Source organism: Apium graveolens, chromosome 7, assembly GCF_009905375.1.
Source record: "Apium graveolens cultivar Ventura chromosome 7, ASM990537v1, whole genome shotgun sequence".
Taxonomy (NCBI): Eukaryota; Viridiplantae; Streptophyta; class Magnoliopsida; order Apiales; family Apiaceae; genus Apium; species Apium graveolens.
In genome coordinates this window covers 242,933,631-242,955,981 of record NC_133653.1, presented here as the reverse complement: position 1 = coordinate 242,955,981, position 22,351 = coordinate 242,933,631, and the positions used below count along the sequence as shown (strand labels likewise).

The window sequence follows — 22,351 nt, the reverse complement described above, 5'->3', positions numbered from 1 at the left end:
TCGCATTTCTCTGTCCATTCGAACTTCTCAATCTTACGAGTAAGCCGCGTTAAAGGGGCTACTATCTTTACAAACTTGAACGAACCTCCGGTAGTGACCAGCCAATCCTACCTCTGGTAGTTTCCCTAACCATGGTCATCAATTCCTCAGTGGTCCTTTATTCATTCTTGTCAGGATCCTCCACGGGATCCTCCTCAGCAACTATCCCTTCTAGGACAACATCCTCAACCGCTATATCCTCAATATGAACATCATCCGATCCCACGTTAGGACGCTCTATCGGATCCATAATCTGATCTCTAATAAGTAATAAACATCATCGCATTGTTGCTCCTCAACCTCAGGGTTCGGAATCCCGCTACCATATACGATAACGAACTACGCTACTATCACGATATTTATAAGGGTTCCCATAAGGGTTTTAACTGTCAGTACTACGTTAGGTAGCCCGACTATGAACTTGGCAAGAGTTCTTATTATCTTAGTGAACTTATTATCTTAACGTCACATCATCTCTGAGGTTTATAACGCTTAGCTCTGATACCATTTTTGTAACACCCCCAGATCCGGGGTCGGGGATCCGGGTCGTCACGGTCTTTCTTTCCACAATATCACTTCACTTAATTAATAATAATAACCTTATGCTGTGACCCCACACTAACACACACCACAACCCGTTATAGTCTCAGAGATGAAATTTAAATAAGTACAAGTCTTTGAATCCACAATTTAAAAGTTATTACAACCCAAAATGATTACTTGATAAATTTACAGTTAATTGCCATTATCTGCCATAAGTTATAATTATACATAATTGATTCTCAAAAGTAGATGGTCTGATCTACAATAGATCTACCTCTGCAGCTATAGCAGCTACAACATCAACGGGAAGACGCGGGACGCTTCCCACGCGCTTGCGCTGGGTCTGCTGGAGTCTGGCCATCTTTCCTAACTGTTGTTGTGTGATGAAGAAATAAAGCAAGGGTGAGCAGCAAGCCCACCAAAATAATATGTATAATGATTTACAATATATGAGCCTACTCATAATACTCATGAAAGTCTTGGTCAAAAGAAATGAACCAAGTTTGATATCTTAATGCGATGAAGTCGCAAAATATTCAGTATATATACATATATACTTTTCAAAATATTGGAAGTCCTCTTCCATGCATAATATACACAAAGTCCCAGTGTATAACTGTATAAAAAATATCGTTGCAAGGTGATCTCATATATCTAACCTTGTCTCAACGTTTTTCTGAAAATCTTTGTCATTCATAAGACAATTATTAATTAGATATAAGTTTAAAAGATGAGGTTACCAAATACCCCAATATACTTATATCTTTCCCAATACTACTTGAACTACCACCGTTCAAGTTATAATCAGTTTCAAAAGTTCATCACATAGATGAGACTACAAGACAAGATTTGAATAGATTCAATCTTTGAAATATTATTGAATGAAATAAAGTTACGAGATACTTTATTTAGTCCCGATATATATATATCCACATAGATATATCTCTTAAACATTTCCTGGAACCTCTGTTATGTAAAGTATGAACAGAGTTTGAAACATCCAATGAATTTTGGAAAGGAAAAGAATTTTGGCATAAACCAGATATCTTGCTGATCAGGCAAAGATACCCATAAGTAACCTTTTCTACTAGTAGATGGACGAATTCCCCACTGGTCATCACCCTGGCCGCATTAGGGCCTATGCTGGACTGCCACTCAGCCACTTATGCATTTGATGGACTCCCACTGAGCCACTTACACTATCATGGACGCCCACTGAGCCCATGTTGCTTATGCCGACTCAATAGATGGACGTACTTCCCGAACGTTGGGTAAGTAATCAATTCATTTACCAAAACTGCAACCTTGTTGCGAATATAAAATACACCACAGAGCCGGATTCCCCAGGTTTTGAACGAGTATTTAAATCCCCTTTAAAAGGAAGATCTTAAATATAAAAATGAGTTTTGGGATCCGCTCTAACTTTTAAAAATCATTTTGAAGACTCGAAAACACTTTAAAGAGTGTTTGGAGTAAAGCTGATTTAATGAAGTAAATCAGTCCCCAGAATATTTAGAAAATGACTGAATATTATTATTTAAATAATATTCCCATAAAGAATAATCTTTTATAAAAATAATTGAAGTAGAAGTTTTAAAACTTATACTTGAAACGAGTATTAAATAACCAAAGATATACTTATATGAAAGTATTATCTTTATTTGAATAATCGAAAATAAGTTTGATTATTAACACCTTATTCTTTAATAAAATAAAGAATATATTTCAGTAATAAGCAGAGTCATAATACCTCGAATGAATATTATAAATAATATTCATAAAATAAAGAAGTCATACATCCTCAAATGAATATCCAATTAATAATCATTAAATAATATAAACTGAGTCATAAGCCTTCGAATGAATATTCAAATAATATTCATTAAATAATATAAAAGAGTCATAAGCCCTCGAATGAATATTCAAAATAATATTCAATAATAAAATAAAGTTAAAGTTATCGAATAAACCTTATTCGATTAATAGTTTTAAAAATTATATCCATATATATATATATATAAATAAATATATATATATATATAATATACTCGGGAACATCGACTCCCGATTTAAAAATATGTTCACCTTTTATCCCCTATACTAAGGGTATACGCAACTACTTGCTTATTTCTAGCATAGGTATTATGCAACTATAAGCATTGAAATCAACAGATAGATAACCAGATTACGAAACAGACATGCATATATACCATATTAGCATGCTCCAATATATCGCAAAATTTGCTAATAACAATCATGCAATATCACAAGATAATGCATATACATATATTTACATCACAGCAACAGTATAACGGGTAGAAAACTTGCCTGAGCGACTGGGGGTTACGAATGGCTCGGGACGAGTCTGGTAACCTATAAGCAACAAGTAAGTTGGAATTAAACCAAAGTCACTTGTAAATCTATACTTTAACTAACTTAGACTCTAACGCTTGTTTTGCGCTTACTGATTCGCTTAAGTCACTCGGGTACCCTCGGCTCCACCATTTTTAATAATTTAACCTTTACGAGTTTTAAGGCGATTCCTTCGCGAGTGTCTTACCAACTGCCTAACACACTTACCATAAATGTTTCATACATTAATTAACCCTTTTTGGTCTTTAACCTATGTTTCAAAGTAAGGCGTGGGGAAAAGTTTCGTTCGCGAAACGCCGTTACTTGAAACGGTCGTTTCTCCTAAACCGTGCATCGGAATCGAACGAACTACATATCAAAACGAAGCTCGTAACATGAGCTACCTAAACATGGCAGTGGTCACAATCTAGCAGGGGGTCCTCGGGTCCTAATGTTATGCACAAAACAGTCTAAAGAAAATCGGACGTTACGACGGCTATGTTTACGCGATTACCAATATTTATACCACTCCAATTCTTTACCATTCACTACAAACCACCCAACCATCATCAATACCTCAAACACAACTTATATCAAGGCAAAGTCAGTCCATAATCTCAAGGTTTTCCAACTTATTCAACCACAAACATGATCTACTAACCATAACTTAAGATTCATTAACCATTAACCAAGATTCATATCCAAATTCACCACAAATCCAACCAAACTATCTAACATACATGGATCTTGCTATACATACATGGATATTTCTATATATACATTAATCCATCCATAAACTCATCAAAACTCAAAGTTCAAACTATAAGTTAAAGGTGAAAGTTGTTTATACCTCCTTGAAGCTTCCTAACACAACCCAAGAGCTTTGAATGCCTAAAAGAACCTTGATCCTTGCTTGTATAACCTTAATCTTTCATAAAAATTCAAGAAAACTAAAGTTACTTCTTGAAGGTTACTATTCACCATCTTCTTCCTTGATTTATTGGAAGAGATTGTGAAGGAATTAGGAGCTTAAACTTATAGCATATCCATATCTATGTACAAGGAAGCTTAGATAATTACCTTGTGATTTAACAATGCTTGGAACTTGATTTTTGAAATTCTTGCCCTTGAAAAAGATGAAAAGCCGAGAGCAAGATGATGAGAATGAAATGATTTTGTGTTTTTTGATTTGTTTGGCATTGCTTGGTTTTTTTTTTTGTTTTTGGTTAAATACCTTAATAACCTTATATTTGTGTGGTTATAAACCAACCACACCTCCTCCTTCCCTATGTCATGCTTACATCACATTGCTATGTCATCCTCCCTTCCTTGTCCTCTTCTCATTGGTTGGGTGACATCACTTCCTCTAATCCCTTTGCTTAACTTCCTAATTGTTTGCCTAATGACCGCTGATCTGTTATACGGTTCGCTTAACTTTCGTTTTCATTTATCGTTTGAAGGATCATACCCGGGATCTTATTACTTAGGTTCCCTTAACCTTTCTCAATACATTATATTCCTTTTTATGATCCTCTCTTATAATCCTTTAATTTAAATCCTTTTTATCCTGTTACCTTTTTCTCAATTCTTTCCGTATCTAGTGGATTTCCGGGAAAAATCAAAGTGTTCGGAATTGGATTCTGACGATCTTTACATACACTTATATCCCATATAAAGTACTAATAAAAACTCAGAATATCCATATCAGAACCCCTACATAGTGTGGCATGAAAAGTTTTCTCATTCAGCAAAAACACTATTCATAAGGGTTTCAAAATTTCTCAAAAATTGGGGTTATTACATAGGACATGTAACTGGGAGGGGGATACCTTGTTTATTTATGGAGGAGCCCTGACCGCGGGTCTTAGGTTCCCATTCCATGAATTTATTCCTCGCTTACTCGCTGATGTACAAATCAACCCTTGTCATCTCCCTCCTAACGCTTGGAGGAACATTATCTGTTTTATGGTCCTTTGTCTTAGAAACAATTTTCCTCTTTCCGTAGCTGTCTTTAGGAAAGTTTTCCAATTCTATAATAGCTCCATGAGTCAACCGGGTTGGGTTTTAATTCATCAACGGCCCAAAATCCCCCATATCTTTGATAGTAATTCCATACTTGAGAACAACCCCGAATGAAGGGATGAGTTCATTAGGCTGACCTGGGCCGGGGGTGATTGGGCCACACTCTTCCGTAGGCCCTTTTGCAAAGTGTCACATGGGAGTCCAGGTAGAATCAGGTTATCTGATGAGGAGGAGGTGGCCTATCAAGCCTTAATTTCAGATGATGGGAAAACAGACACCTGGACCCTCTTAGAGGAGTTTTCCTTGAAGAAAGTTGGTCTCTCTCAGGCTAGTGATAAGGGTAAATTTATAACTAGATAGCTATTTTTCCTTCCCTTTAATTTCAGGAGGAGCGATACGGTGGTTGGATCCACCAAACATGCTAAGGATTGGTCGTACCATTCCATCACTCCCCACGATTTTACTGACATTGTTACGGGGAGTGATATCGAGACTATTGAGCTTCCGGGTTCTCAAGCCCAAGCTGCGGTAACTTTCTTTTTTCTTTTTTTTCTTTGAATTCGAACTTTCTCGTATTTCAACGAACTTGTGTTAACTCATATTTCTTTGCAGAGTAACACCTACTTCCAGGCGGCCCTCCATCAGGCTAGGTCCTGGAAGGGTAACTCTGATGGGTTTGAGAAGGAGATGAAGAAATGGGAGGAGAGAGCCAAGGTCCTGGAGAAGAAGCTGCACACGAAGAAGGATGAGCTGGCTAAGGCTTATTCCGAGCTGGTGAAACTTAGGAGCGATAAGGATAAGCTCATTGATGACTACATGGATTCTGACAAGTTTAAGAATCTCATAGAGATTCATGATGAGGGTCTTTATTCCCTACAGTTTACACAGGGATGGGATGCGGCCGTAAAGGCGGTTTTGGAGAGGCATTCGGGCTTAGTCGACCGTAAGAACTTTATAAGTCCTGAGCAGGCTAAGACGGAGGACAGCATAGATGCCCTCTTCAACTCCCCTCAGCCAGATGATCGCATCTTGGATCCTAACACTGCTTCTCCTCCCGCTTCTCCTGTGAAGGATGCTGAAGGTGCTGATAAGGAGCAAGAGAATGAAGGCTCCCGCATGGAGGAGTAGTTTTTTCATTTTGTAATTTTATCCTTAACTTATGTCTGGACTTTTGTTTGTATCAAAACTTATTACCCTCCGGGGTTATTTTATATGCTACTTTCCTTATTCGCATCTTTCTCCTTTATCTTTCCGATACTTTAATATGCATTCAAACTTGAACTAATTGGCCACACAAGTACTATCACAACTCAAACATCCATAGGTTGAAATAATTTCGAACTCTCCAATTTGAAGTCTGGTTTTTCAAAACCTTACATAATATGGGTTCGACCCTTAACAATAATAACTTGACAATGTAAATTCTACTGGAATATAAAATCCTATGCAAGCAAAGCTTCAAGGTGCTTTTCAACCTACTTGTCATCCAGACAAGTGAGAATCGTATTCAATTGCCCTACACATAGTAAACCTTCAGGTTTTATGCATGCCAAGTTCTTGGGACTTCAAAATCATGCATTGTCTCCAGCTTGTAGGTTCCTCTACCTTGAACGCTCTTGACTTTGTACGGCCCTTCCCAATTCGGGGCAAGCTTCCCTTTCTGTCCTACCCCAGAAGCTTCTATCTTCCTCAAGACTAGGTCACCTTGTTTAAAGAACCTTTCTTTAACCCTTAGGTTGTAGTAGAATGAAGCCTTTTTCTGATACTCTACTATCTTTGCATGTGCCCCATCTCGCACTTCATCGATTAAGTCCAGAGCCAACCTTTGTCCTTCCTCATTTTCCTCAGCATTGAAAGCCTGAATCCTTGGAGAAGAATATGATATCTCCACGGGAACAACTGCTTCTGCCCCATATGCCAACATGAAGAGGGTTGCTCCAGTAGTGACTCTACAGGTAGTCCTATAGGCCCATAATATTGGAAGTATCTCATCCACCCAATTATTTCTTGATTTCTCGATCCTCTTCTTTAGTCCATCCAAGATTATTCCATTTGCTACCTCCGCTTGCCCATTGGCTTGCGGGTGAGCCACAGAGGTAAACCGTAACTCAATTTCATTTTCTTCACAATACTTCTTAAATTCCTCGTTGTTAAACTGCGTTCCATTGTCGGTGACTAGGATACGGGGAATTCCATACCGGCACATAATATTTTCCCACAGGAATTGTGCAACCTGCTTAGTTGTGATCTTGGCCAAAGGTTTGGCTTCAATCCATTTGGTGAAATAATCAATGGCTACAATCAGGAACTTTCTTTGTGCCGTGGCCATGGGGAAAGGCCCTAGAATATCCATCCCCCACATAGCAAAGGGAATAGGCGAGTTGATAGAGGTCAGCATCTCGGGGGGTTGTCTAACAACTGCTGCATGCTTCTGACAGCGATCATACTTCTTCACATATTCTTTGGCATCAGCCATCATTTCTGGCCAATAGAAGCCTAAACGGGTTATCTTATGACCCAAGGCCCTGCCCCCAAGTGTTGACCACAAATACCTTCATGCACTTCCTCAAGAGCCAAGCGTGCCTCATCGGGCCTGAGACACCTCAAGTAAGGAACCACGAAAGATCTTTTATACAGAATCCCATCTATCAAAGAGTACCTTAGTGCTCGAACAGTTAACTTCCGTGCTTCAGTTGCATCGCTTGGCAACCAACCGGTTTGAATGTGAGCCTTGATGGGATCAATTCATGACGTCCCCAGGCCTGTGGGATCCACAAGCTTAACATATATGCTTCGTGTCTTCAAAACACAAAAGTACATACTTCCTGAACTTTCTTCTATCTCAGATGAACCAAACTTTCATAACGCATCTGCCTTAGCATTTTCTTCCGTTGGAATGTGTTCAACATGGCATTCATTAAATTGGGTCATCACAGCCCTTACTAGGCGGACATACTTAGCCATCGTATCATCCCTTGCCTCAAACTTTCTTCTATCTCAGATGAAGCAAACTTTGATAACGCATCTGCCTTAGCATTTTCTTCCCTTGGAATGTGTTCAACATGGCATTCATTAAATTGGGTCATCACAGCCCTTACTAGGCGGACATACTTAGCCATCGTATCATCCCTTGCCTCAGATTCTCCCTTTACCTGGGATATGATCATTTTCGAGTCTCCACGGACCTTTAAGTTTTTGACTCTAAGTGTCCCAGCTAGGCCAAGGCCAGCTATCAGGGCTTCATATTCTGCCTCATTGTTTGTGGTTGGGAAGTCTAGCTTTATAGCATACTCAATTAAGAACCCATCAGGGCTTTGCAATACCAATCCTGCTCCACTGGAGTTTGTTTTTGATGCTCCATCAAAATAGAGAACCCAATACTCTTTCTCCTTATCATCCTTCTCTCTATCCCCTTTATCGACTCCCTTATCTTGCGGTATGGTATCTTCCTGCCCCCCGACTTCTTGGTTGGTATGGTACATTGCACCACAAAGTCAGCTAGCGCCTGGGCTTTTATTGCCGTTCGCGGCTTATACTTGAGATCGAACTCTCCCAGCTCTATTGCCCACTTAATCAATCTCCCATTTGCCTTGAGACTATGAATGATATTTCTCAGTGGCTGATTTGTTAGCACCTCAATCTGATGAGCCTGAAAGTAAGGACGCAGTTTTCTCGAAGCCATTACCAAGGCTAGAGCAAATTTCTCAATAGTTGAATAATTTAATTCAGCACCATGCAGAATTTTGCTGACATAATATACAGGTTTCTGGACTTTCAGCTCCTCCTTAACCAACAGCGCACTCAAGGCGCTCTCTGAAACAGCCAAGTACAAGAATAAAACTTCATTCAAAGATGGTTTGGCCAACAACGGGGCCTGAGCCATATATTTCTTTAACTCTTCGAATGCCTTCTAGTTTTCCTCATTCCATACAAAGTCCTTGACGTTCTTTAGTGACTTGAAGAATGATAGGCACTTGTCTCCTGACTTGGAGATGAATCGTCCTAGCGCAGCAACCTTTCCTGTGAGCTTCCGAACATCCTTGACGGTTTTTGGTGGTTCCATGTCTAGGATTGCCTTTATTTTGTCAGGGTTAGCCTCTATCCCCCTCTTGGAGACCATCAATCCCAAAAATTTTCCAGATCCTACTCCGAAAGCACATTTTGTAGGGTTTAACATCATCTTATGGTACCTCAGAACCTCAAAAGCTTCCCTCAAATGGGTTATATGATCAGTCTTTGCTAGACTCTTGACTAACATGTCATCAACATAGACTTCCATAGTCTTACCAATAAGGTCCTTAAAAATTTTATTTACCAACCTTTGATAGGTGGCTCCTGCATTCTTAAGATCAAATGTCATAACAAGATAACAATAAACACCAAAGTCAGTGATGAATAATACCTTTGGAATGTCATCCTTATGCATTTTGATCTGGTTGTATCCGCTAAATCCATCCATGAAACTCAGCATCTCATGCCCAGCAGTGGCATCAATCAAAGTATCAATCCTTGGCAACGGAAAACAGTCTTTAGGGCATGCATCATTCATATCAGTGAAGTCTATACACATCCTCCATTTTCCATTAGCCTTCTTCACCATTATAGGGTTTGCTAACTACTCCGGAAATTGAATCTCCTCAATAAAACCAGCCTCTAAGAGCTTTTCTACTTCCTGTTTTATAGCCTCTTATCTTTCCGGGGCAAAATTTCTTTTCTTTTGTTTCACTGTCTTCCGGCTTGGATCCACGTTTAACTTGTGAGTAATCAGCTCCGGGTCTATGCCTGGCATATCAGCTGCTGACCATGCAAACACATCACTATTTTCTTGCAAAAATTTCTCCAACTTCCCTCTAAGGGGCTCCTCTAATGTGGCTCCAATGAAAGTCATCCTCTCAGGATTCTCGGGGTCTAAAGGAATCGAAACCAAGTCTTCTGCTGGCTTTCCCCTCTTCTCGTCATTTTTTCGGACATCTATATCTTCAATAGGAAGAACCTGCCCCCCCCCCCCGACTCCATCTGCCCTCAAAGAGGCCACATAACAGCTTCTAGCCATTTTTTGATCTCCTCTCTCTTCTCCAATCCCGTTACGGGTAGGAAACTTCATGACTGAATGGTAGGAAGAAGGGACTTCCTTGAAGGCATGTATCCCTGTTCTTCCCATGATAGCATTATAGGTTGAACTAGCCTTTACTACCACAAAATCCAACATCTGCGTTGCTTGCCTTGGTTCCGTACCTATGGTGGTTGGCAACTTGATTATCCCTTCTACAGGACATTCTACTCCAGCAAATACATATATCGGCATGTCGGTTGGTGTCAACTGGGAGTCGTTATACCCCATCCTTAGAAAGGTGTCGTGGAGCAAGATATCCACAGAAGCACCGTTACCCACAAGGACCCTCTTAACCGGGCTATTTCCTATTATAGGTGTTATGACCAGCGGGTCGTCATGAGGAAACTTTACACCCTCTAGGTCAGAATCATCAAAAGCCAATGTTACTTCTGTCCTGGCCCTCTTCGGGGCTTCTCCAACAATATGCATAACCTCTCTAGTATATGCCTTTCTAGAATTTTTAGACAATCCAGCAGCAGTTGGACCCCCAAAGATCGTGTTTATCACAGGCCCTTACGGTCGCTGCCCTCCAAAAATTGCATTTATAGCCGGCCCTCTAGATTGGGGATTCCGCCCCTGATCGTCTTGGTCCCTCCTACGATCTTCAAAGTTCTTCCTTCCATTATTATTCCTGTCCCCTCCTTCTCCAGTATACTTGTTCAATCTTCCTTTTCAAATCAAAAACTCAATTTCGTCTTTCAATTGCCTACACTCATCGGTGTCATGGCCAACATCTTTGTGAAATCTGCAATACTTGCTCTTATCTAGTTTGGCGGGATTAGACTTCAAGGGCTTAGGCCAGCGAATATCTCTATCTTTCTCAATCTCCATCAAAATATGGCTTCTAGGAGCATTCAGCTTAGCATATTCAGTGAACTTTTGCCCAGGTCCTCCCTTCTTGGGGGTTGAATCAGAATTTTGTTCAGTTCCAGGATACTTGTCCTTAGCAATATATTCTAAATCAGTTTTCCGCTTCTTGTTTCCAGTGGGCTCATTACTTACTACGGTCTTCCTCATACTTTCTTCAACCTTGATATACTTCCCTGCCCTCTCTTGGAGCTGCAACATGCTTTCAGGGGGACGTTTGGCCAAGGACATCTTGAAAAACTCATCCCTAGTTCCTTGTTGCAGTGCTATCATGGCTACCTTATCATCAAGGTCCGGGACTTTTAAAGCCTCCTTTGTTAAACGATTCAGGTAATCTCTCAAGGATTCCTTAGCTTCCTGCACAATACTCATAAGAGATGCTGAACTTTTCTCATGGACTCTCCCACTGATGAACTGCTTAATAAAAGACTGACTTAACTATCTGAACGATCCAATAGAATTTGGGGGCAAGCGACTGTACCATCTTTGAGCCATACCCGATAGGGTTTGAGGGAAGGCCCGACACTTTATAGCATCATTCACGGGTTGCAGCAGCAGTGCATTAGAGAATGTCCTAACATGATTAGCGGGGTCTCCCGTGCCATCATAGGCTTTGATAGTGGGCATTTTGAATTTCCTTGAGATATGGGCATTCATTATCTCTTCAGTGAAGGGCGGAGTTGGATCATCAGGATCTCCAAGGGGAAGGAGATTGCTTGGATCAGTTCTTGGGACAACAGCCCTTCTCCGAACCGGACCATCCAGGTCTATGACAGGAGGAGGATTTCTCCCCCTGGGAGGTATCTGGGGTCTGGTGGCCTGGTGAGCCTCCAGGTCACGCCTCAGCCTTTGGATCTCGGCCTCATGAGCCCTGATCCTTTCCTGCACTTCTAGGGGATTCGCCCCTTGGGTGCTTTGAGGGCGTTGCCTTCCATCGGCCATCGGATCTTTGCCAGGACGCCTCCTTCTTGGGGCCACTTCATCAACCGAATATTCGGAGTCTCTCTCGGTGTAAGGACCAGAAAATTCCCGATCCTCGGGGATAGGAGCCAAACCTCGTATATAGGGGGGCGATTGCCCTCGTTCTTCACTTCGCCCAGCTTATCCACTTCCTCCAACCTCGGGGTAAAGTGGCATCCCATAAGGGGGGTTAGTAGTAACAACAGTTGAATATTCATACCCGACGGGTCGAGAATTCACAGGTATATGTACTTGTTGAACTTGAGGATTCGTACCTTGAATAGTCGGGGAGTCGTCCCTTGAGGCTGAGGTTGAGTTGCCCCTATCTGGGCTTCCGCTTGATTAGATGCATAAGTTGAGTGGGGAGGTATCTCCACAGTTGATGAAATCACCTGTGTTGTCCCCGTTGGTGTTCCTTCTTCCAGAGCTCTAATTGTTCTCCGTGGTCTCACCATGGTTGTTGTTCGATTCCCACAGACGGCGCCAAATGTTATGGATAAAAAACTAATATATATATAATTGCTGTATTTATTACTAAGGTACGGGAGCTCAAGGCCTTTAATGGCTGCTCTCGTGTTTCGTAGCTTAACTCTGCCTTTACGAGATGCCTACGTATCTCTGTGAATTAGAGAATCAAGCCAAAAAAACGTAGTTCTGATTTGTGGGGTGAGACCCCTTATATAGATGTGTGAGTCCTTGAATTGGACTTGGTATAGGAGACTTGGTGGTCAAGTCTCTGAATTAGGATAGACTTAGGAGTCCTAAGGAGTAGGAAGCTGATTCCTTATCCCATGAGGTTCCTTGGAGGCCATTCTACAAGGATTTATATCCCCACTAGGACTTATCTTAATAGCTGTTTTTCTCCCTTATTTATTAATTACGAAATTAATAAATAATCAGGGTTTTTAGGCCTTCTTTGTTCCATCAGGCCTGATCTGGTCCATCAGGCCTGATCAACATGTTAACCTTTCTGGTTTGAATGTCATACATCTTTTTATTGGGCCTTGCAGCCCAAACTGTAATATTTAATTATGTAATCAGGATTTATTTACCCCTATCAAATATGTACATCTCGTATGCCTTCAACCATCAACTTTAACTCATAGTGAATCATCCTCATCCTGATGATCACATACTTTTCTATTTCTATTACTATGATTCTTTAGGGTTTCGTCATACCCAACTCCCTTATCATTCCTCAAACTCTATTGCCTTTATATTCCTTTCCACTTCAGTTTCTTTTTATTTTCCTTTCTCTTACAATCATTTCATGAACCCACTAATTATTTACTTCAAACATCACGTCATTCTGAGATTCTTGTCCTCAGAATGAATCTTTACAACTTTTACAACTTAGATTCATAATTCATCATACTCGTCCGCCTTTGTTCTGGCTTTAAAGCTTTTACATTATCTCTCTATCTTCCTTAGCCTTCCACCAGCGGGTGGCCTCTCTCTTAGGAAGGTAAGTGACAAAACAGTCTTTTGTGCTTCATCAATTATTTAGAATCTCAAATGATTCCCATATTTCCTTTAGCCAGGCTCTCGCCTCTACTGGGTTCGCTTGTTCCTTGGAATTCTGAGAGCTTAGGACTTAAAGGTCCTGAAAGAATTTACAACCGCACTGTCTCTTCAAGGTGGTGGTTGGGGATAATAGTCTAAGTTCTTTTTAGACAGGTCCATGAATTTCCGTATAGGAGTACCGTCTCGGGTCTCCTTTCCTTACTCGACTTTCTGTTTCCTTAGTATGAAATGTTTCATCCTTCTCCCATACTTGGAGTCATCTTATACGTTAAAATCCTTATTTTCCACTTCATTATGTTCTGGGTTCCTTATATCTTAATTGTGACCTCCATGATTATCACATTCAAGGTTTGCCCCTAATCTTATTCCTCGTGGGGGCATAATGCTTGGAAAAATTTTGAGAATCTCTGGATATTTGTCTTACTTACTTCGCTTAAGTCGTTCCCTCATTCAGTGTTAATAGTGCAATTAACAATATGAACTCTCTTAAGTGTTAATAGTGCAATTAACAATATGAACTTATCACAAACAAACTGATATGAACTGAAATTAATGAATATATACATAACCAGTTGTTCGAGGGTACAACAACTGAACACATTAAAGAGAATTACATCATTTGATCTGATCGCTTCTATCCCAAAAGTACTACCATAGATAATCATCTAGTCATTAAAACTAATCATTCATAACTTGAGATAATCCTCCAAAAGCGGTGCTACATGAAACCCTTATCTGATCGCTCTGGCTCTGCACACTACCATTGATCAAGAAATGCGGGCACGCACGACATCCCTAACCTGCTCCATCACAGAGGTGATGAGGTCTAACATAGTCGCAAGTGGAGCTGGATCAACCTGACCCTCAAGATGGCCTCTAGCTGTAATTCGGGTGGTAGCCTCAATCCTTTCCATGCTATAAGCTAATCCTACCGGAAGTACCCCACCCTCAATCCTTGGTGCAGTAAGTCGATCCAACAGATCATTCCTAACATTACGGGCCTCAGACAGGCCACCTAAAGTCATATAATAATCGGCGATAAGAGAAGCCTGAGTGGTAGCATCTAGCAGTCTATGGGGTGCAGGTGGTGCAGACCCAGGAGATCCAAATGGATAACCAAGCACGGTATCAGGTGACAATGGTGCAGGAGATAAAGGTGGCATTTCCTCAGTAGGTGCTGGGCTCTGTACAGGGGAGGGAACAGGAATTAGTGGAACCTCATGGATGTCTACAGGAACCTCTGGAAGAGGGTCTGACACTGGTATAATTGGTGTCGTGGAAGGCCCCACTCCTTCTGCCCTCATTATCCTTTCTGCCCTTGGTAACTCTTCATCCTCTAGTGCCACCCTCGCGGCCATTCTAGCTCTGGTAGTCGCCCTGACTATGGTCATCAATTCATCATCGGTCCTCTCTTCATTCTCGTCAGGATCCTCCACGAGATCCTCCTCAGCAACAATCCCTTCTGGGATAACATCCTCAACCGCAACATTCTCAATATGAATCTCATCCGGTCCCTCGTTAGGGTACTCTATTGGATTCACAATTTGATCTTTAATATGTAATAAAACATCCTCATGCTGATGCTCCTGAACCTCCGGGTTCGGTGCCCCGCTGCCCTATACGAGAATGAACTATGTTACTATCATAATATTTATAAGGGTTCCCGTAAGGGTTTTAACTGTCAGTACTACGTTAGGTAGCCCGACTATGAACTTGGCAAGAGTTCTTATTTTTTAGTGAACTTATTATCTTAATGTCACATCATCTCTGAGGTTTATAACGCTTAGCTCTGATACCATTTCTGTAACACCCCCAAATCCGGGGTCGGGGATTTGGGTTGTCACGAGTTCCATTTCCCTTATCAATACTTAATCTTAACAGTCAACCAACTATTGAGTACTGTGACAACACAATATACAAAGACACACACCACAAGTTATAGTCTCAGAGATGAATGCCAAAAATAACACAAGTCATTTTATTCCACAATTATAAACCGTTACACCTTAAAAGGGTTTTTGAATAATTTACATATTCCTTGCCATTATTATAATTCATATTATACATAAGTCTGGTTCATCAATAGTTGAAACCTAGCCTATTGGTAGCTCCTACCTCAGCTACGGCGGCATCAACGCTTCCAGAAAACTGCGGAATATTTCCTAACCGCTTGCGAATTGGAAGCTTGGTCTTGTTCATCTTTTATATCTGTTGTTGTGTGATGAAAGAAGAAAGCAAGGGTGAGCAACAAGACCACCAAAATAATATGTATAATGATTAACAATATATGAGCATTCTCATAGTACTCATGAAAGTCTTGGTCAAAAGAAATGAACCAAGCTGATATCTTAACGCGACCAAGTCGCAAAATATTCTGTATATATATACATATATATACTTTTCACAATATTTGAAATCCTCTGACATGTATAACATCCACAGAGTTCCAGTTTATAACTGTATAAAAATATCGTTGCAAGGTGATCTCATATATCTAACCTTGTCTCAATATTTTTCTGAAAATCTTTGACATGCACAAGATAATCATTTACTAGATAAAAGTTTAAAAGATGGAGTTACAAGATACTCCAATATACTTATATCTTTTCCTGTTATGGATTAAAAACTAATATATATAATTGCTGTATTTAGTACTAAGGAACGTGAGCTTCAAGGCTCAATTTGACTGCTCTTGTGTTTCGTGACTCAATCTGCCTTAACAAGATGCCTACGTACCTTGCTGATTACCAAGGATCAAGTCAAAAAATGTAGTTCTGATCTGTGGGGTGAGGCCCCTTATATAGATGTGGGAGTCCTTGAATTGGACTTGGTATAGGAGACTTGGTGGGCAAGTCTCATAATTAGAATGGACTTCGGAGTCCTAGATAGTAGAAAATTGATTCCTTATCCTTTTAGGTCCCCTAGAGGCTAATCTGCAAGGATTTATATCCTTATCGGTACTCTTCTCAATAGATGATTTTTCCCTTATTAATTAATTATGAAATTAATTAATATGCAGGGTTTTTGGGCCTTCTTTGTTCCATCTGGCCTGATTTGGTCCATCAGGCCTAATCAACATGCTAACCTTTCTGGTCTGAATATCATACATCTTCTTATTGGGCCTTGCAGCCCAAACTGTAATATTTAATTAGGTAATCAGGATTTATTTATCCCTATCATTTGCCCCCCAACTTTTGGGAAACCGTATAAGATTTCGCGAAAGTTAAGTTCATTTATTCCCTTACAGGTTATCGTTTTGCGTAAAGTGTGGAGCGATCTACACGTTTTACAACGATTTACTTCTATTCCTTTTATTCAGGAATTATCTTAATTTCCTTTTATTCCTTTTTCGACCAGGATCCTAGTCAAAATTTCGACCTGGATCCTAGTCGAGATATGGGTCAGCCTTGCAATCCTGGTCGAAGGAGTTCGACTAGGATCCACGACCTGGAATTTGACCAGGATCCTAGTCGAACTTTTGACCTGGATCTAGGTCGAAAACTTACCCCTTTTTTCAATTCCTGGTCTCGATTTTATCGACTAGGATTTCGACCAGGATCCTAGTTGACATTTCGACCTGAATCTTGTTCGAAAATTCTCTGTTTCTCATGCTTCCTGGTCGAAGGATTTCGACTAGGATCTACGACCTGGTTTTCCACCAGGATCCTAGTCGATTTTCGACCTGGATTTTAGTCTAGGTTTTTTAAACACCATTCTTGAAAAATGCTTGGTTCATTCGACCTCATTCTTGGTCGAAGTTTCGACCTCAATCCAGTTCTGTGATACCCGTTATTTTCGGGTGTCTGCTCGAGAGATTTCGGGCAGGATTTACGACATGGAATTCGACCTGAATTCTGGTCTTTTTTACCCGTTATTTTCGGGTACCTGCTCGAAAGATTTCGGGCAGGATTCATGACCTGGGTTTCGACCTGAATTCTAGTCTTTTTTACCCGTTATTTTCGGGTGCCTGCTCGAAAGATTTTGGGCGGGATTCACGACCTAGTTTTCGACCTGAATTCTGGTCTTTTTTACCCGACATTTTTGGGTGCCTGCTCGAAAGATTTCGGGCAGGATTCACGACCTGGTTTTCGACCTGAATTCTGGTCTTCCACTAGCCTTCTTCATTAGGCCTTACATCTTTTATGGCTATAATTTAGGGTATTGTATTTTCCAAATCCTAATTGGATTTGGGCCTAGCCTTCTTTATTGGGCCTTATTAAATCTTATTGGGCCTCTTTATTGGGCCTTACTAAATCTTACTGGGCCTCTTTATTGGGCCTTACAAAATCTTACTAGGCCTCTTTATTGATATGGAATTCTCTAGAATTCCTTGGAATATTCTGGAATATTCCTTTTTCTGGGCTATTTTTTTTTGGGCCTCTATCCTTAATGGGCTTTTGTTCCTTCAACTTCCTTTTTCCTCTTATATAAAGGAGTGAGGAGAGGCTACTACTCCTCACTTTCTCATTTCTAAGTTCTTCTTCTTTCTCCTCCTGCCAAGATTCTTAGAGCAATAACAGCAAGTCGGAGTAGTAAAGCCTTTTTTAGGAGCACTTCTTCAGGTAAAATTCCTCCCTTTACTTCTTGTGCTTACTTTTACATTGTATGCACTTCTTCATGTAAAATTCCTCCCTTTTTTCAGATGGCTGATAAGAAAATGACTCGTTTGGCAAAAATGAACGTGGCTAGAAAGTCCAATGAATTCCCTATTCGATCAAGGTACACTTCCTTGATCGACATGATCAACACCCGAGGGGATGAGTACCCGTCTGATGCGCATCTGGACGCGCACGACCATATTAGTGCCTTGCGGGATCCCAAAGAGCTGGAAAAGTTGAGCAGCTGTTTCAAAATCAAGGAACCTTTCAAGCTGGTTCTTGCAGGTCCGGCCAATAGGGCCTTCCAGTGGAAGAAGGATGCATTATGCGTCTATAGGGATACTCTAAGGGCAGGTATCAGACTCCCTTTTCATCCGTTCATTCCTCTTTTGCTAGCTGATGTGGGCATCAACCCTTGCCAACTCCCCCTAATTCTTGGAGGCTCTTTCTGTGCTACCTGTCGCAATGTGCCAAGCACAATGTCCCCACTTCCGTTGCTGTTTTTAGAAAGATTTTCCAGTTAAAAAACAGCCCTGATAAAAGTCTGGGTTGGGTTTCTCTAAACCAGCGCCCTACTATTCCCCACATTGTGAATGCGAAGTCCATCCCTGACAACAACTTGGGGTGGAAGAAAGATTTTTTGTTCGTCATTTGGGAGGGTGGCGATTGGGGCATCCTGTTTCGATCATCTTTTGGGCTTGTCGTTGATTGGAGCCCAAACGATATAATTTTGTCTGAGGAGGAGGCTAGAGCTTTGAACCTCCTGACGCAAGATAATGGGACTTCCCATTCTTGGGACCTTATCAGGGAGACCGTTCTTGTAGAACGCGGCCTCTCCCCCATCCCTAAGAAAAGTAAGTTTCCTCCCTTATATCTCTCTTTTTATTTCCTTCATTTTCTATTTTTTCGATTCCTCAACTTACTTACCTCACTTGTTGTAGTGGCCGAGAAGATTGAGGAGGCTACCAAGCCTAAAGACCTGGAGACAAATAGGATGAAGCGTGCTGGAAAGGTCTTTAAAGACCCGCGCCTTGGTGATCGCTTCCCGGAGTTCCTACTCCAAGTCATGGAACCAGGCGAGGAAGGCCCCAGCCAAGTTTTGCGCACCAAGAAGAGGCCAGGGGCCTATTTTCAACCTGCTTGGGGAATCCGAGGCAAGGATTCAATCGTTGGCAGCACGTTGCTTGCCAAGGAATGGTCTAAGCATTCCATCTCCCCGGTGGACTACCAAGACTCTGTCCTTCAACAGGACTTAGAGGGGAACGAGCTTTTTGGAGCTCAGGCTTTGGCGACGGTACGTCCTTTTCCTTTGACCTTCATAGTTACCCTTTTTGATTTTCTTATCTTATAATTATGCTGCTTCTCTTGTAGGTGAATGCCCATTTTTAAGGGGTGATCCACCAAGCCAAGGCTTGGAAGGTTGGCCTGGAGGATGCGAATAAGAAGTTGGAGGAGGCCAACCAGAAAATAGAGGCCCTTGAAGCTCAACTTGCCTCTTCCACTTCCGACCTGGAAACGGCCCGGGCTGAAAATGTTATCCTGAACGCTCAGAAGGATAAAGCCTTTGACGGCTGGATGGATACCCAGGAGTTCAAGGACTTAATGGTGGAGCACGATGCTCTCCTACACCCGGTTAGCTATAAAGAAGGCTGGGATGCTGCAGTGGAGGCCATACAAGATGAGTTTCCAGAAGTCCTTGAGCAGTCCTCCTTTCCTTGCCCTGTTCGAGTTCCAGAACTTGGGGGTGTTACTGATAAGCTTGTTGGCCTGATCAAGGATGGCCCATCGGGGAGCCAAGGCCAAAAGAGGAAAGAGCTTGAGTCCAACTCTGGGGAGGAGGAGACTTCTTCCGAAGAAGATTCTGAGCTTGCTGTGAAGAAGGTCAGGGTGGAAGAGCCTCCAACGGCTGCGCCTCATAATCCAGTGTCTCCCGCATCATCCAAAGCATTCAAAGGCAGTTCTGATGGAACCTCTACGGGGACTTCTGAGGGGACGACTGAGACGTCCGAGGAGACTTCGGATAGTGGTTCTGAAGAATCCCAGCCTTCCGAGGCCTAAGTTTTTTTTATGTATATCTTCTTTTTAGACAATATGTGAACTTTGTTTATGTCAGAACTTGTTACCCTTCGGGGTTATTTCATATGCTGCTTTTCTTACTTGCCTCTTTCTACTTTATCTTTCCAATACTTAATATGCATTTAAACTTGAACTAATTGTCCCTTCAATTTGTGTAACGTGCACTCTTATAAAAGAATCCTTAAAGTCTTCCTTTTCTTTTCAATGATCAAAACATGATTTTTTGTTAAAACCACACAAGATATTATCACAACTTTAAACATCCATAGGTTGAAATAATTTTGAACTCTTTAATATGAAGTCTGGTTTTCCAAAACCTTACATAGCATGGGTTCGACCCTAATCAATAATAACACGACAATGTAAATTATACTAGAATATAAAATCCTATGCAAGCAAAGCTTCAAGGTGCTTTTTAACCTACTTGTCATCCAGACAAGTGAGAATCGTATCCAGTTGCCCTACACATAGTAAACCTTCAGGTTTTGTGCATGCCGAGTTCTCGGGACTTCAAAACCATCCATAGTCTCTAGCTTGTAGGTTCCTCTACCTTGAACATTCTTGACTCAATACGGCCCTTCCCAATTCGGGCCAAGCTTCCCTTTTGGTCCTACACCAGATGCTTCTATCTTCCTCAAGACTAGATCACCTTGTTTGAAAAACCTTTCTTTAACCCTTAGGTTGTAGTAAAATGAAACCTTCTTCTGATTTTCTACTATCTTTGCATGTGCCTCATCTCGCACTTCATCGATTAGATCCAAGGCTAACCTCTGCCCTTCTTCATTTTCCTCTGCATTGAAAGCCTAAATCCTTGGAGAGGAATGTGATATCTTCACGGGAACTACTGCTTCTGCACCATATGCTAACATGAAAGGAGTTGCTCCAGTGGTGTCCCTACACGTAGTCCTATAGGCCCATAATATGGGGAGTATCTCATCCACCCAGTTATTCCTTGACTTCTCGATCCTCTTCTTTAGCCCATCCAGGATTATCCGATTTGCTACCTCTGCTTGCCCATTGGCTTGCGGGTGCGCCACAGAGGTGAACCGTAACTCAATTTCATTTTCTTCGTAATACTTCTTAAATTTCTCGTTGTTGAACTGTGTTCCATTGTCGGTGACTAGGATACGGGAAATTCCATACTGGCACATAATATTTTCCCACAGGAATTGTGCAACCTGCTTAGTTGTGATCTTGGCCAAAGGTTTGGCTTCAATCCATTTGGTGAAATAATCGATGGCTACAATCAGAAATTTCCTTTGTGTCGTGGACATGGGTAAAGGCCCTAAAATGTCCATTCCCCACATAGCAAAGGGAATGGGCGAGTTGATAGAGGTTAGCATCTCGGGAGGTTGTCTAATAACAGGTGCATGCTTCTGACAGCGGTCACACTTCTTCACATATTCTTTGGCATCAACCATCATTTCTGGCCAGTAAAAGCCTAAACGAGTTATCTTATGAGCCAAGGCCCTGCCCCCCAAGTGTTGTCCACAGATACCTTCATGCACTTCTTCAAGAGCCAAGCGTGCCTCATCGGGCCTGAGACAACTTAAATAAGGAACCACGAAAGATCTTTTGTACAGAATCCCATCTATTAAAGAGTACCGTAGTGCCCGAACAGTTAACTTTCGTGCTTCAGTTGCATCACTTGGCAACCAATCGGTTTGAATGTGAGCCTTAATAGGATCAATCCATGACGTCCCCAAGCCTATAGGAGCCACAAGCTTAACATCTATGCTTCGTATCTTCAAAACACGGAAGTACACACTTCCTGAACTTTCTTCTATCTCGGATGAAGCAAACTTTGATAATGCATCTGCCTTAGCATTTTCTTCCCTTGGAATGTGCTCAACATGGCATTCATTAAATTGGGTCATCACAGCCCTTACTAGGCGGACATACTTAGCCATCGTATCATCCCTTACCTCAAATTCCCCCCTTTACCTGGGATATGATTAGCTTCGAGTCTCCACGGACCTTTAAGTTTTTGACTCTAAGTGTTCCAGCTAGGCCAAGGCCAGCTATAAGGGCTTCATATTCTGCCTCATTGTTTGTGGTTGGGAAGTCTAGCTTCATAGCATACTCAATTAAGAACCCATCAGGCTTTGTAGAACCAATCCTACTCCACTGGAATTTGTTTTTGATGCTCCATCAAAATAGAGAACCCAATATTCTTTCTCCTTATCATCCTTCTCTTTGTCCCCATCATCGACTCCCTTGTCTTGAGGTATGGTATCTTCCTGCCCCCCGACTTCTT

General features: G+C 41.4%; 1 protein-coding gene across 1 annotated transcript in view; it reads left to right on the top strand.

Moving 5' to 3' along the window:
* Positions 1–19,407, top strand: part of LOC141674593 (uncharacterized) — a 115,228-nt gene extending 95,821 nt beyond the window's left edge. Inside the window, exon 3 of the mRNA XM_074481303.1 lies at positions 19,390–19,407. Coding sequence (XP_074337404.1) covers positions 19,390–19,407 — 18 coding nt within the window. The remainder of the gene's footprint in view (positions 1–19,389) is intronic.
* Positions 19,408–22,351: the final 2,944 nt, after the last annotated feature.